The following is a 14,933-nucleotide window of genomic DNA, read 5'->3' on the forward strand; positions in this document are numbered from 1 at the left end:
ACTGGCCTTCGCGCTCCACAAGGACTTCCCCAGAGCCTGGGCGGGTGCGGGAGGCGGTGTCGCCGCGGTCTAGGGGCGACAGGCGGCGGCCGCGGAGACGCTGGTCGCTGCGTGATGGCTGCCTCGGTGTTCTGCTGCCTGCGCTGCTGCAGGGACGGTGGGACGGGGCACATTCCTCTGAAGGAGATGCCGGCGGTGCAGCTGGATACGCAGCACATGGGTAAGGGCCCTCCCCTCCCCAGACCCAACGGCCCACCCGGGGTCGGGCGCAGCGCAGGTCGGGGACAGTGTGGGGTCGGAAGGACCAGAGGCGGCCGGGCGCCGCCCCCCGCTCCTCCCCCAGCGATGCTGCGGTGACCCGGTTTGGTCTCGCGGATTTCCTCCAGACGCCTGCCGACTCACTTCGGCCGGGTTCTGCGTTCAAGGCTACGCACCCCTGCCTGCCCCTGTCACCGAGAGATGGGTATGAGGACATACCCATTTTCACAGAAATCTCTGAGGATGTCCCCAGGCGAGGGACGCGGGGAGTGCTCTGTTACTCCTCCTGTAGTGCCCTCCTGTCGAGCTCCAGTCAAAACCTGCATATTTTCAGAGTGCTTTAGGTCTGATTCCCTCTCCTTCTACCCTGACAGTCAGTTTTCTCTTTAGCTCATTATATATGGGTTGGAGCTTTTTTTATTGGAAGTGATTTTTCTCTTGCCTTCTAAAGTCAAAACAAGGCAAATTGCAGAAGCCTGAAGTCGCATCTCAGGTCACAACCTGCCATTTCAGCTAAAGCCTCCCATTGCCCTGACTCCTCCTTAGTCACGAATAATGGTGTAATTCCATCTGACTGGCCTCTTCCCAACAGGTTAGACTTTGCAGAATAAAACAGCACTTTGCTCCTTTGCATCTGTGTTTTTTCCTCCCAATTTCAAATGGGCATATAACTTCTAACATTCTTCCTCTTCCCTCTGTAGCCCCTTTCACAACCTTATTATTTCTATTCTTTGACTTTTCCCATATAGTTCCATGCTTCTGGAGTATGGTTCTAGAAGGAGAGATTTCCCTCTATAATTATTTCGGTTAGAGTACTATCTTTGTATGTATTATTCTATTTGAAATATACTTATGCATTTTTTATTTTTCCCACATTTCTCATTGGCTAAAGGACAATTATTGAAATAACAAAGGCAGTTCTTAATATTTATAGCAAAACCCTCTCCTGCCCAGATTCTTTATAATTATGGAACACTCTGCCCATTATATTTTTATATTTCTATAGCATGTACTAAACCATAAATATGATAATTGTATGCCACTTTATACATGAGTATTTTTACTTCTTGGATTTCCCAAGTGTAATACAGAACCTTAATAAACATGTATGTATCTATATGTTTATCTCTTTAAATGATTTATTATCCATCATCATTTATAGACAGATACGTTTAAATCATGTAATTTCCCACAGAAAATGTTTCCTTTTCATTTATTTATTCGCTCAGCTGATATATATGGAGCAACTATCAGGTGGCAGGCATTGTTTTAGGTGCTGAGAACTCAGTAAAGGACAACTATATGTAGTTTCTGGAGATTATGATCAACTGACTCTTTTTATCTACTGCCAAAGTCCTGATTTACTGCAGTTTGCTTTTTCAAACATTCTTTTTCTCTTATCTGTTGTCCATGAAGAGTTGGTCAGTCGTACTCATTCTACTATGTTATTCTTGAAGGCTGGCTTCCATGATACTTAGAGCAGCTCCCTGGGCTTCCTCAAACAGGTCCAACAAGAATGAGAGAGTGTCTTTATCCCTTCATTCTCTGCAAAAGACCTGAGACTATCTCTGATCGTAGTGGCTTAGGTCATATAACCATTTTTCACTCAATCACTGTGGCCAAGAATTGTGGAATGCACTGATTGAGTTAACCTAGGTCAAAGCTGTACCACAAAAGCTAGAGACTGAGTCAGCTTCTGTAGGACTATTTTGATCTCCAGAGGGAAGTCTTTCGGGAAAGGGAAACAGATGCTACATGTCTACTACAGAGTGCTTAGCAGAGCATATTTATTCACGAATTCCTGTATTGGTTATTTGTTGAGTGTCTGCTAGATGCCAAGCACTGCATGGTCTTTGCCATGAAAGAGGAGCTGGGCCCTCGATACTTTCTAGTGGAAATTGCCGGAGGTATATTTTATAGCCAGATATAAATTATTTATAACGGTACTTTCTCAGAATTTGGGATTTAACATTTATAATGAGAAAAAAATGGATGTTAATGAATTTTTAATAATCATATAATAGGATCTTAGTTGGACATTATTTAAGAGTGTGATAGTGTCTGAAAATTTAGAATGGTGATAGATTCTGAAAATTCTACATTTTTTATGTGTTTGTTCCAGATAATTTTTGTTTAAATATGAATTTATAGTGAGTTAATAAGAGATACATTTTATTATTATCCTCTTGTTTTATTTAACCCCATTGGAAGATGTCCCATATAGTTCTGATAGCCAGCTCTTCTTGGCTTGTACATTTATTACCAGCGAAATGGTAATACTGGCCACAGATCTTGGGAGTCACGTGCCCTGGTGTTACTGGATGTTTGTTGCATATTAGAATTATATTAAGTCTCTTCATGTTCTCTGATGTAAATTCTTTTCTAAATCAAGATTTGGAAAAGAATAGGTATTGGCATCACAGTATCAAGAGACAATGTTTTTTACTATCATCTATCAAATGTTATTTGAGCTGAACTAAAAATTTCCATGATAATAAAGAGCTTTTAATGAATCTAAAACCTGGTTCATGTATTTGCAATATGATTGACAGTAGCTATCTTATAAACATTTTTAAGATCCTAAAGTTAGCATTTTTCAGTGTCAGCTATTTCAAGAATGAAGACGTATGTTCCTTTCTATATTCTATGTACTCTTCAGTTCTTACTTGACTAATAAACTAGCATAGTACTTTGTAGCTACGAGATATGCAGCTGGTTTTTAGGAAATTGTTTTAATTCACTTGGATTGAATTGAAAATTGTACTAATTTACCAACGTTTCTAAGTGTTTATGTTTTTATTTAAATTAAGTGTTTTATGAAATCATCAAATTGATTTATTGGCTAAATATTAAAGAAAGTCTGTTTCTATCTTAAAAGTATTTTAAATATTCAGTATAATACAGTTGGTACAGTTTATTTGAAACTGACTAATTAAACAAGATTTCTAGCTACAATGAATATTAAATATAAATATTATCTCAGGGGAAAAATAGCGAAGTAAGAATTTAAATACTTTATCACTATTTCTGTATTTTAAAGTGCATGTAGTGTTCCTGTTTTTTATGGACCACAAGTTAAAAATGCAACAAATTAACCTTGACTATTGGATAAGAAAATAAAAAACTTTACATAGTGTCTGCATTTTTTGTTTAGGAACAGATGTTGTCATTGTAAAAAATGGAAGAAGAATATGTGGAACAGGAGGTTGTTTAGCCAGTGCACCTTTACATCAAAACAAAAGCTACTTTGAATTCAAAATCCAGTCCACAGGTTGGTATAATGTTACTTTACTATCAAAAGTTCTAATTGTTCTGAATATTAGAAGTAATTTTCAATTTAAAAAAGGTTAATGAGGCAATAAAAAAGCACCAGGCTCTTACCTAGAAGACATTTTCTTCTACCTCTTGTGTGATTCTGGTTTAATAGTTTAAATATAGTTAAATTAGGTTCAGTTTTCTTATCTATAAAATGGGATTATAGGAGCTACCCTTCCTGCCTCATGTGACCTGTATTTATGAAAGTGTTTTAAAGGCAGGACATCCTAGGTCAGTGTAAGGCACTTAGCATTATTATTAACATAATTGATTATTAATGGCAGCTAGGTGCACCATTTTGTTTGGTTGAGCATATAAGGTATAGATTCTCCCTGTTTTATCTTAGGTTAAAATCAATCTTAGGATCCTGAGTTTTTCTCTCTTCTTCTCAAGGTACCCTGATTCAGTGTTATCTGAAGTAATCAGCAGACTTAGAATTCTAATAGAAGTCTAAAGTCTGTGCTTCTCTTTAAAAATTTATGGAATTTTATGAATTGTATAACAATCCTACCTGAGTATTATGACAGTTAACAGTTTACTTGTGGGAGTATTGAATATAGGGAAATTTTTTTAAAGCTTTATTATGAAGAAACTTTTAGTGAAATATATAGCATGAGTAATAGAGGTACAGAATAGGAAAACTAGAGTACAATAAATCAATCTTACTCTAACCCAACTGTCTTGATGATATAAAACATTCTTCTGGGGCTTGTTTTCTAATTAGTTTTAAATACTGATTTTCTTAAGTGTATGAAATAAATATAAACTGCCCTCCATTCCATTCTTTTATATGTTAACTCACTGGCTGCAGAACATCTTTGGTTACTGTAATCTTCTGAAGTATAACATACTCTTTCTCAAGAGAAGCAAATAGTTTCTTGAGCCTTAAATCTAACACAAATTTTTATGGATTTTCTGTAAAGAATGATATCCCCAATGATATCAGCAGGATAATGCACTGTCGGAGTTTGTAGCATTGATCTCTGAATGAAAGCTTGAGGCAGTTGTGCCAGTGTATCACAGCCTGCACAGTTTTTTAGGAGTAAGGAGACTATAACCCTTTATAGAACGTCGTCCCGTGAAATTAATTATATTACCTCTTGTCACCCTTAACATTGTCCCAATTTGGAAGATAAATTATGTAGTCAAATTATTTAGAAGGACAAGACCGTGAAGTTCAGTTGTACAGCTTTTTGATCGTCTCACTCAATCCAGAAAGATTGATTAACAGCATGGTCTTCAAATCTTCCATTTATAGAATTTGATTTTGCTTAAAATGGGGAAGGAAACTGTTTGAGACAAAATCCAGAGATCTAAGTATTCTGTTTGACTGGTTAAGAGAAGGGCTGCTTGTTTTAAAAGTCAGCTTAGGCCAAAAGGTTTTAAATTCATTGACTTAAGATATTAGATAAGAAAATGATTTTACATTTTATCAATAATTTTCTCTTCTCCATGATATTGACTGGGTTATATATTATTTATCGCGTATTATAGATGCAAAAACTAAAGACAGTAATTTTCCACTTTTTAGAGGTAGTGCTCGAAATAGAACCCTAAGCCATTTAAATTCAATGTGTACCATTTTAAAAATCTTTTTTAGAGAAGAAGAGTAATGAAAATAGCTAGTATTTTAAAAATATTTACTCTGTGCTTTACTTACTCATTTTTTTTTTGAGTACTTACACCATTCCAAGGGCTTTACTTGAATTATCTTGCTTTATCTTATAATAACCTTGCGAGATAAGTAGCGTTGGAATCCACAGTTCACAGGTGAGGAAGCAGAGAAGTTAGATAACTTGCCCAAGATGATAAAGCTATGTCAGGATTTAGACCTATGCATACAACTCCAGGGCCCACTTATCTACTAGGCTGTCCTCTGTTTGCAGAGAACAAAGGATAATTTGCAAACTGCTTTTAAAGATTTTTTTTTTAAAGATTAGCAAAATATAGTTCATTATATTTTTAGGAATCTGGGGTATTGGCGTTGCAACTCAGAAAGTTAACTTGAATCAGATTCCTCTTGGCCGAGATGTGCACAGTCTGGTGATGAGAAATGATGGAGCTCTGTACCACAACAACGAGGAGAAAAACAGGCTGCCAGCGAACAGCCTTCCACAGGAGGGGGATGTGGTGGTGAGTTTCCTTGTGGGATTGTCTTCCACACTGCTTTTGGTATATGTAGTTTTGTCTGGGAGTTTGTAGTTTGAATTCTAAAGCACAGGGGTTGGATCTAATGAGGTCATACATCTTCCAAAGAGAGCACTTGGTGTTAAGTGCTGCCACCTTACCTTCCTTCTAGAAGGATGTCAGTGTGAGCCCATGTTTCCAATCAAAAGAATTAATGACGGGTTGGCTGCTGATCAGCATGTCCTGCTTCTCTCACATCAGAGAAATTCTGGCCCACAAATTTTAAGATTTGGTACCCTTATATTGGGAAATAGTAGGTATTTTTGCAGCTGGAAATCTCTTAGAGAAAGTTTTGACATTTATTACTTAATTTGTTATGAACTTCTGTTAAAGAATTACAGCATTTTATTAGGAGTGTTAGTCCTCAGTAAGCTTAATCTTATTAAACTTACTTCACTTTCAGAACTCTTCAAAGAAATGGACTCAAAATCCTAAGGCTTTACCAAAGCCACACACTATTGAAAATATAGTCCAAATATCCCTTTTTATCTTTTCCAGATACTTCCTCTCATACGGTATTATCCAAGAAACTTATACACTGAGTTCAGGCTATTAGCTATTGATAGAGAACAATTCTTGGGTCTCCTTTAGCAAAGGCACCCTTATACTCCAAACCGTGGGTTTCTGCCTCTGGTACCAAGTTGAAAGGAGTCTGTAAATAATGAGAGAAAGTTTCTGATAATAAGATGACGCAGACAAGGTAAATTCAGATTATTGAATTAAAGAAATATACAGTATTTTGGAGAGAATGAAGAGGTGGAAATTATGATTTTAATTATGGTCTGATCTCTTCTGCAATTTAAAAAAGATGAACATCATTTAGTTTTTAAATAGGTAAATTGTTAGAAGTGTTGTTTTCTAAAATTGACAAAAAAGGAGACAAAAGGTATAAACTATTTTTAAAATCTGCTTTCTCTCCTCTTCTTTTTGAATAGTTGTGTGTGTAATTGTAGATCATTGCCAGATGTCCATAATATGGAACACCATTATTGAAATGGTTGTGTCTTGAAAGACAATTTTGAAGTCAGATTGATGCGGTCAACCTGTTTACACTAAAAAAATTAAATTTAACCATAAGATAGGATAATCAGTAACAAATGTTTTTCTTTGTTTATGTACTGAACTTCTGTGCATTATTTTTGCCTAGGAATTTCATTCATTGAGATGACTGATACCACAAATTGACAGATTTAAGAATGTCATTTTTAGTTTGTCACCATTATTCAATCGGACTTTGAGTTTCATGACCATTTGATAAAAGGACTAAAAAAGATGAAATATATGCATAATCAAGAAAAATAAAACATTACCCTACCACATTAACTTTATCGTTCTAGTTCAAACACTTGAGAACAAATTTCACCAAATTGCTGACAGTGGCACAGGAAAAGTAGAATGGATTCTCATATGTGTAGAATTTCAGTCATATACCATCCTTTGAGGTGAAATCAAGAAAAATAAGCTTTCAACATCTAACCAAATGATTATATTCATATAATAATCATATAGTACCAGTAGGGCCTACTTCAGCACTAGGAAGGCATACACGAGACAGCTTATGCTTATTTTTTCCTTTTATAAATAGTTTTGAAAAGTGAAAATTACATTCTAAAATAGCATTTTTTAGTTTAATTTCAGAGAAGTTTGATAAACATTCTACACAATAATAGCAAATATTTCTCTAGCCTGTATTATGGGATAAGCACTGTTTTACATACCTGTCAAGGATTAAATTGTTTAATCCTCATAATGACCATATGAAATGGTAATTAGGTAGTATTATTTTCACCATGTTACAGATTAGGAGAAGTAACTTGTATGGGGGTAATCCCAGGGTTCTAATCAGTCTGTTCGTTAAACCTGCAAACAGTTAATACATCATTATGTCAGAATCAAACCTAGTTTCTAGATTATATAAAAAGACAGATCAAGTTAGAAAATACTTGAACTAAATGATGCTGATGAGGGATGAGTATTCTCATATTCTTCCTCACTTCTTTCTTTGGTATTGGGATTTTGTTGTAATGTTGGAGGCTTGGGTTTAAAATTTGCTTATTTGCAGTAGGTTATGCTGCCACCAGGTGGTGAAGGGTGTTTGGATTACAACCTAGTCATAGGAACTGCTAGGTTCCCTGTAGTCCTATACAGTAACACACTTTGTTTTTTATGTAATTTATAAGTTTTTGATTTTTAAGTGAAAACATACCTCTTCATTAAAAAAGCTAATCCCAGCCATCAGTTAGCTAAACTGAAATGAAATAAAGGCAATCTTTATCTTACTCAGTATTCCTTAAATTTTAAATCGTTGTTTAACCCTGGCTTTGCTAAAATTTGAAGAGAATATTTTGTAGCACTTAATACATTAACTTATCTGAGCCTTTGCTGTCTTAACTGAAAAGTGAGAGAGGTAAGACTAGATCCTCTGTAAGATCTTTTTCTACCTCTAAAAAGCTTTTAAGTCGATATAATTTGTACACAGTCAAATCCTTGAAGTGGTTGCTTCTTGGTCTGTGATGATTTCTCTACTGAAAAATTGCTGCTGTCTATTCTTAATTCTTCTGAGGAAAGCTCTTTTTGTCATCAGTCAGTAACTATAATATAAAGTTTTAAAGGAAGTTTTAAAAGTTTAAAATTACATGGCAATTAGGAATAAGTATTCCAAAACTATACTGTTTAGTATAGTTTTAAATCCCAGCTCTGCCACTTCCTAGTCATGCAGCCTTAGGTATAAATTATTTAACCTCTTTATGCTTTAGCTACCACATCTGTAAAATGGAGACAGTAAAAATACCTATCTTATTGTGAGGAATAAATGAGTAAATATGAAATGCCTAGAATTGTGCTTGGTGCATATTATAGGCTAAGTTTTCCAGCATTCTAATAATAATAATAATTGTTATTAATTATGATTTTCATATCAATAATGTACAAAGTAATAGTTTTCATTCTATTGTTCTTTTTAAAATATTTCGAGCTGTTGTTTTTCTATTTTTCTGCTTGATACTAATTACAAATGACAGTCGATCCTTGAACAACGCTGAGATTAGGGACACCGACCCCCTGCACAATCAAAAATCCACATATAACTTTTGACTCCTCCAAAATTTAGTTGTCCCTCAGTGTCTGCGGGAGATTGGTTCCAGGACTGCCCGTGGATTCCCAGATTCGTGGGTGCTCAAGTGCCCTGTATACAATGGCAGAGATCAGTGAATAGTTGGCCCTCTGCGCCCCTGACCAGGGATCAAAAGTTGCACAGGTGTTTATTGGAAAAAACTGCATGTGAGTGACCTGTGCAGTTCAAACTGTGTGGTTCTAGAGTCAACTGTATATTTGGTTGTAAGCACTAGTTTTACTTTGGTAATATACTTGACATATTTGAAACCATGGTAAAGAAATACAGAAATGTATGATTTCTTTTTGGAGATAAGTTGTATAAAGACGCTTCTTCACAACTTGAAAACAGTGACAGGCTATAAGCCCTAACAGTGAAAACGTCATTGTTTCCCACCCCCTTCAGATCATATCCTAATATAGAAGTAGTGTTTATGAGTTTAAAAGGTCTCTCTGTTCACAGTATGCACTAGTTATATCATCTTAAATATTCAAAATATAAACTCCAGATTCTCTAAATATAATGTTAGGTTTTAAACTGATATCATTCGTTTTACCTCTAATGTGGACTCTCAGGATTTTACCTCCCTTTCCCCCACATAATCACCACCCATTGTTTTTTGCTCAGTTCAAATAGAATTCTTCCAAATTGTAAACCCTTAATGAAAGCTATTGTGACCCTTTATTTAGTTTTTTGTCTTTCCATGCTTCACGGTCAGTGCTTTCTGACTGTTCAAGTTTTTATGAAATGTTGCTATTTTTACCATTTTTAATACTTTCTTTTGTTCCTAGGGTATTACATATGACCATGTAGAATTAAATGTATATTTGAATGGAAAAAACATGCATTGTCCAGCATCAGGTATACGAGGGACAGTATATCCAGTTGTTTATGGTAAGCTAAAATATTTCTAAATATTATTAGATATATGTTAACTTTTGCTTGATATTTTTATTAACTTTAGATCTATCACTCAGAAGTCTGGACAAGTTGTTATAAGGACTTTTTTTTATAGGGATTGTACTGTTAGGATATCACAGTCCTAATGTGCAGGACTAAGGAAGGTTTTTTTTCTCAGTAAAAGGTGTGTAAGTACCATAGTTTTTGTACATGTGTGTGTCCTTAAGAGATAACCCTGTACCACTTGAATACTTTAATTTTTATTATGGAAAATTTCAAACATGTTTAGAAATAAAGATAATATATAATATATGATATATCCATCACCTGTCTTCAAACAGTTTTCAACTTATAGCCAGTCAGGTTTCATCTACTCCCAACACTTCTGTTCTTCACCTCCCTTCCTTGGATTATTTTGAGGCAAATGCCAAATATTATATTATTTTACTCATAAATATTTTATGTGTATCTCTAAAAAATAAGATCGCTCTCTTTAAAAAATAAATCCAGAATGCCTTTATCACTCTATTCTGCTTTATATTTTATCAACTTTAAATCAACAGGTGTGTGATTCTTCTGCCTATGGTTTTAATAGGTCTAAAACTATTTTCTCATTCAACTACTTTATTTAAGTTCTTAGATTTGAGCCATAATAAAAACTAATTGTTAACTTTTGTATTGATTTTCTAAAAAATTAACAATGTTAACGAAGACAGATTGGGATGTTAGGAAAGTAGACAATAACAAATATAAATATTTAATAATATGGTAATAACAACCAATGCTTGTGCTTTCCTTTTCATATAAGATTTTTATTAGTCTTTTTTCTCCTAAAAATTACTTTTTAATTATTTTATCTTCTGTGTCTTTGTATGTAAAAGTATATTTTTAAATTTGATTTAGGTTAGTTGTCTTTCGTTCTTGGGCAAGCCTAAAAGCAATTCCTTTATTTACTGAAATAAATGGAAATGTGGCTTAATTTTCAAACTAGTTTAGCCTGAGAAATGATGTTAATGTCAGTAGAATCACTGAGTTATACAAATGAGTAGCAAATAAAATTATTACTCTAAATTTTTTCTTTGATTCAGCATTTTTAGTTATAGATAGTAAACTAAATAAGTTATAGATAGTTTTTAGTTATAGATAGTAAACTAAATAAGTTATAGTAAAGTAAATAAAGTTATAGATAGTAAACTATGGTAAAGTATATTTTATAAATTGGAATTGATAAATTTGTCCAATTAAACCAAATATTTTAATAGTTCGATACTATCGTAGATAAAAATAAAACAAGTTTCCTTACTCTTTGTCCTCCATCCCATCCCTAATCTTAGATCAATCCAGCCACTCATTTTGTTCTTACACTCAACCTATGGAGAGAAAAAACAGTATAACACTGAAGAAAAGTGTCATTACAAGGTTATGACTTCTGGTGTGATCTAAACTGTCAATATTTTTTGGCAATTCCTTTACATCTCTAAACACTCCAGACCACTGTACGTCTTGAATTCTCTGCTCATTCTCTGCAGACAATCTTGCCCTCTACTTTATAAAGAAACAGGCTATCAGGAGTGAATTCTACCTTCCTTTCTTTACCCCGCTGAAGCTTTTCCGGATTGACTGCAATGTTGCCTCCTTTCCACTCCGTCTCAGAGGAGTGGTACCCTTCATGGTCAAAAACTCAGTCCGTAGTCTGGGTTTCAAACTCCCCAACTATGGGACTTCACTTTGTCAGTTATTTCATCTATATCTCATGTCATCAACCTCTCTCTTCAATGCCTGTAAACATTCTGAGTCATTCTCAACTGAAAAACCCTCCCTTAAACTCGTACCCTTCGCCAGCCGTTTTCCCTTCTCTATATGGCTTCCTTTCTTAGAGAACAGCCTGTTGTGTCGTTCTTTTGTCCTTCAGCCCAATTTGGCCACCTTTACCACCACTGCGCTGAAACCACCCTTGTTAAAATCACTAGTGACTTAAAGAATGTCAAATCCAGTACTTAACTTTTTTCTGTGTTTATTTTAAAATATAAAATATTTAGTAATGTTCATTAAATATATATGTGCAGTTTAACAAATAGCTATGAAGTGAACACTCATGTCATTGCCACAGTCAAGATAAAATTTATCACCCCTAAAAGTTTCCTCCTGCTCCCTCATAATCCTTCCTGCTCACCTCTCCCTACCCCAGCCCCAACCAGGCAACCACTGATCTGCTTTCTGTCATTACAGATTATCTTGCATTTTTAGAGTATTCTGTAAACAGAATCGCAGATTTTGTATTTTTTTTTTTGTCTAGGCTCTTTTATTCAGCATAATTATTTTAAGATTCATCTATGTCGTAGTATGTATCAATAATTCAGTCACTTCTATTGCCAAGTAGCATAGTTCATTGTGTGGGTAAATCACAATTTTTGTTTCCCTTCACCCGTTTATGAATATTTAGGTTGTTTCTGTATGGGGGCCATTAAAAATAAAGCTGTCACACACATTCTTGTATAAGTCTTTGTGTGGATATATGTATTAATTTCTCTCAGGTAAATGCTGGTAAAACATGTAGATGCTGAATAAGACCTGGAGTCTAGTTAACAGTATTTTTGTCAGTGTTGCTTCTTGGATTTGATACTGTACTCTAGTTATGGAAGATGTTACTACTGGGGACATGGTATCATTTTTGCAACTTCTTGTGAATCTACAATTTTTCAAAATGCAACTAAAAAAAGTAATGTATTTTAATTGTATAAAATTTAGAAAATACAGGTTGGCAATTAAGGAAAAATGCAAATTACCCATAGTCACACCATTTAAAAATAATTATTAATACTATTTTGATGTATATCTTTTCAAGGTTTTGATATATAGGTTGTTTTTCATTGTGGCTGTTTTTACCCATTAGGCTCATGTTTTGTAACCTTGACAGTAGATGTGTTTATGCTTCTTGCCTATTGATATTATGGAAACAGTTTATTTTATAATTATTCATAACAAATTAAAGTGTTTGATTCTAATTTATTTTCTTTCTTTTTCTTTCTCTAGTTGATGACAGTGCAATTTTGGATTGCCAGTTCAGTGAATTTTATCATACTCCTCCACCTGGTTTTGAAAAAATATTATTTGAACAGCAGATCTTCTGAATGCATTTGTTTTTGAAACTTGTATTTCTGTAGTTAAAAGTGTTTACCATTTAATAAAGCTTTACCTGACCTATAGATGAAAATATATTCTTAAAAATATGCTTGCTAATGTCGTTTAAGGAACCAGTGTATTCAATATACCACCTGGAAATTGTTATTTAAAGTTCTTATGTTTTGTGATATGAAATCAGCATTTGGGGCAGTTTATTTAATTCTTATTTAAATAAATATAACTATGGGTTTGATTATCAGTATTAAGTGGAAATATGTATATAGATATTTGAAACGGAATCTTTCTTACATAAAATATTTGTTATGGTGAAGATGTAGAGTTGGGTGGGTTTTTGTTACTCTGAAGTTTAAGTCTCATTAACTTTTTTAAGTCTTATACAGTCCAATAATTTTGTGTCTCAGTGTCCTTTTTTATATAGAATATAACAAAGTGACAGAAATTTTTATTATTGGCATCTTCATTTTCAGCAATTTACTGTAAAATGTACCACTTATCTTTAAATTTCTTTTTTTTTTTTTTTGTATGTCATTGCTTTTGATTTTCTTTGTGAAAGAAGCTGAACGTTTTAGTAATTGTTAGAGTATTTTGTTGAGGACCATTATGCTGTGTTACTTCAATACCAGAGTAAGTAGCGGTTGATTGGTGATATAGTGTACACTGGCAGACACTTAGAATAGTATGATGCTTTAAACTTAAATGTAAATGAGATTATTCTTTTAAAAACTTTTATTTAAATGTGTGTTTTTCTGTAAGGAATAATAAAATAATAGTGCTTAAGGAATATTCACTACTGTATTAAATATATGTTCTTTCTGTTCTGTTAATTATACAGTAAATTCACTTCACCCTTGATTATTTCAAGAGTTTAGAGATAAGTGAATTCTCACCATGACCCTGAGCCTTTGCCTAATTTTCAGTAAGAATCCCTGTCCTTTAGTTTACACCATGCTAACTGGAACTAATTTCTGTACCCGTCTTCGGTACAGTCTCCTTTTCAAATTGAACAAGCCAAGGATGGCCATATTTCACTCCTTTATCAACAAGGGAGCAGTATGTTGTACTAGAAGAAGATGCGCATTGGAATAGGAGATCTGAATTAGTTTTGCCACCTAATCCCATTATCCCCTCAAGACCTGAGCCCAGATTCCCCATTTATAAAAGAAGCATACTTATTTGATAAGATTTTACAGCTAGTTAAATAAGGTAATATATGTAAAACATCTTAATCATCATAGGCACTTAATAAATGTAGCTTCCCTGTTGACTGGAAAGCAGTGGTTTTCATAGTGTGGTCCTCAGGCCGGCAGCATCAGCATCACCTGGGAACTTGTTAGACAAGGACGTTCTCAGGCCCACTCCAGTCCCACTGAATCAGAAACTCTGGGGATAACACCCAGGAATGGGTATTTGAATAAGCCCTTCAGGGGATTCTAATACACGCTAAAGTTTGAGAACCACTGCTCAAGAGAGAATTATTTAATAATGATTGCCAACTAACTATAAATTTCCAAACATTTAACACAGACTATTTTTGACCTGCAGGCAAAAGAATTCTACCCAATATTTATTCATTGCTTATTTGGTAGACAGAATCATGACAATGTGCTTTGAAAACATATACTTGAGTAACATTTATTTATATAAATCTCAAATTTTACCTCTGAAGATATATAGACTTGAACTAACTATTATTTATGCATTTTTGTCTGACTTTGTCTCTTAGTAATTTTAATTCATAGAGAACATGCTTAGTTGGGAAAGTAAATTAAAATGACCACCGTTTGCCATCTTTATAATGTTATCTACCTCTTAGTTATTTTTTTAAAAGCCAGCCTTTTTTTTTAATCATCGTATTCTTTTCTCAAGACTATCTTTTCTGCCTCTAATCCTACAGAACAGGCACAGTACCAGAAGCGATATATGAGTTATATCAATGGCTACAGTTCGATGAAGTCTAGATGTGTTTTTAACCTGTTGGTGTCTAATTACCTCCCCAAAACCTATAACCTCAGTCTAA

General features: G+C 34.3%; 1 protein-coding gene across 1 annotated transcript; it reads left to right on the top strand.

Moving 5' to 3' along the window:
- Positions 1-6: 6 nt before the first annotated feature.
- SPRYD7 (SPRY domain containing 7) lies at positions 7-13,716 on the top strand. Its single transcript, XM_006909013.3, has 5 exons — positions 7-220; positions 3,413-3,529; positions 5,540-5,706; positions 9,664-9,766; positions 12,806-13,716. The coding sequence occupies exons 1-5, from the start codon at positions 115-117 to the stop codon at positions 12,901-12,903; spliced, it is 591 nt and encodes a 196-aa protein (XP_006909075.1). The 5' UTR covers positions 7-114; the 3' UTR covers positions 12,904-13,716.
- The last annotated feature ends 1,217 nt before the right edge of the window (positions 13,717-14,933 follow it).

Source organism: Pteropus alecto, unplaced genomic scaffold (genome assembly GCF_000325575.1).
Source record: "Pteropus alecto unplaced genomic scaffold, ASM32557v1 scaffold413, whole genome shotgun sequence".
Taxonomy (NCBI): domain Eukaryota; kingdom Metazoa; phylum Chordata; class Mammalia; order Chiroptera; family Pteropodidae; genus Pteropus; species Pteropus alecto.

What these genes read in the sequence shown, in the direction of transcription:
- SPRYD7 (XM_006909013.3), top strand. Translation starts at nt 115, where the DNA reads ATGGCTGCCTCGGTGTTCTGCTGCCTGCGCTGCTGCAGGGACGGTGGG. An exon ending in GCTGGATACGCAGCACATGG is followed by an intron (nt 221 to 3,412) that starts GTAAGGGCCCTC and finishes TTTTTTGTTTAG; the next exon opens with GAACAGATGTTGTCATTGTA. An exon ending in CACAGGAGGGGGATGTGGTG is followed by an intron (nt 5,707 to 9,663) that starts GTGAGTTTCCTT and finishes TTTTGTTCCTAG; the next exon opens with GGTATTACATATGACCATGT.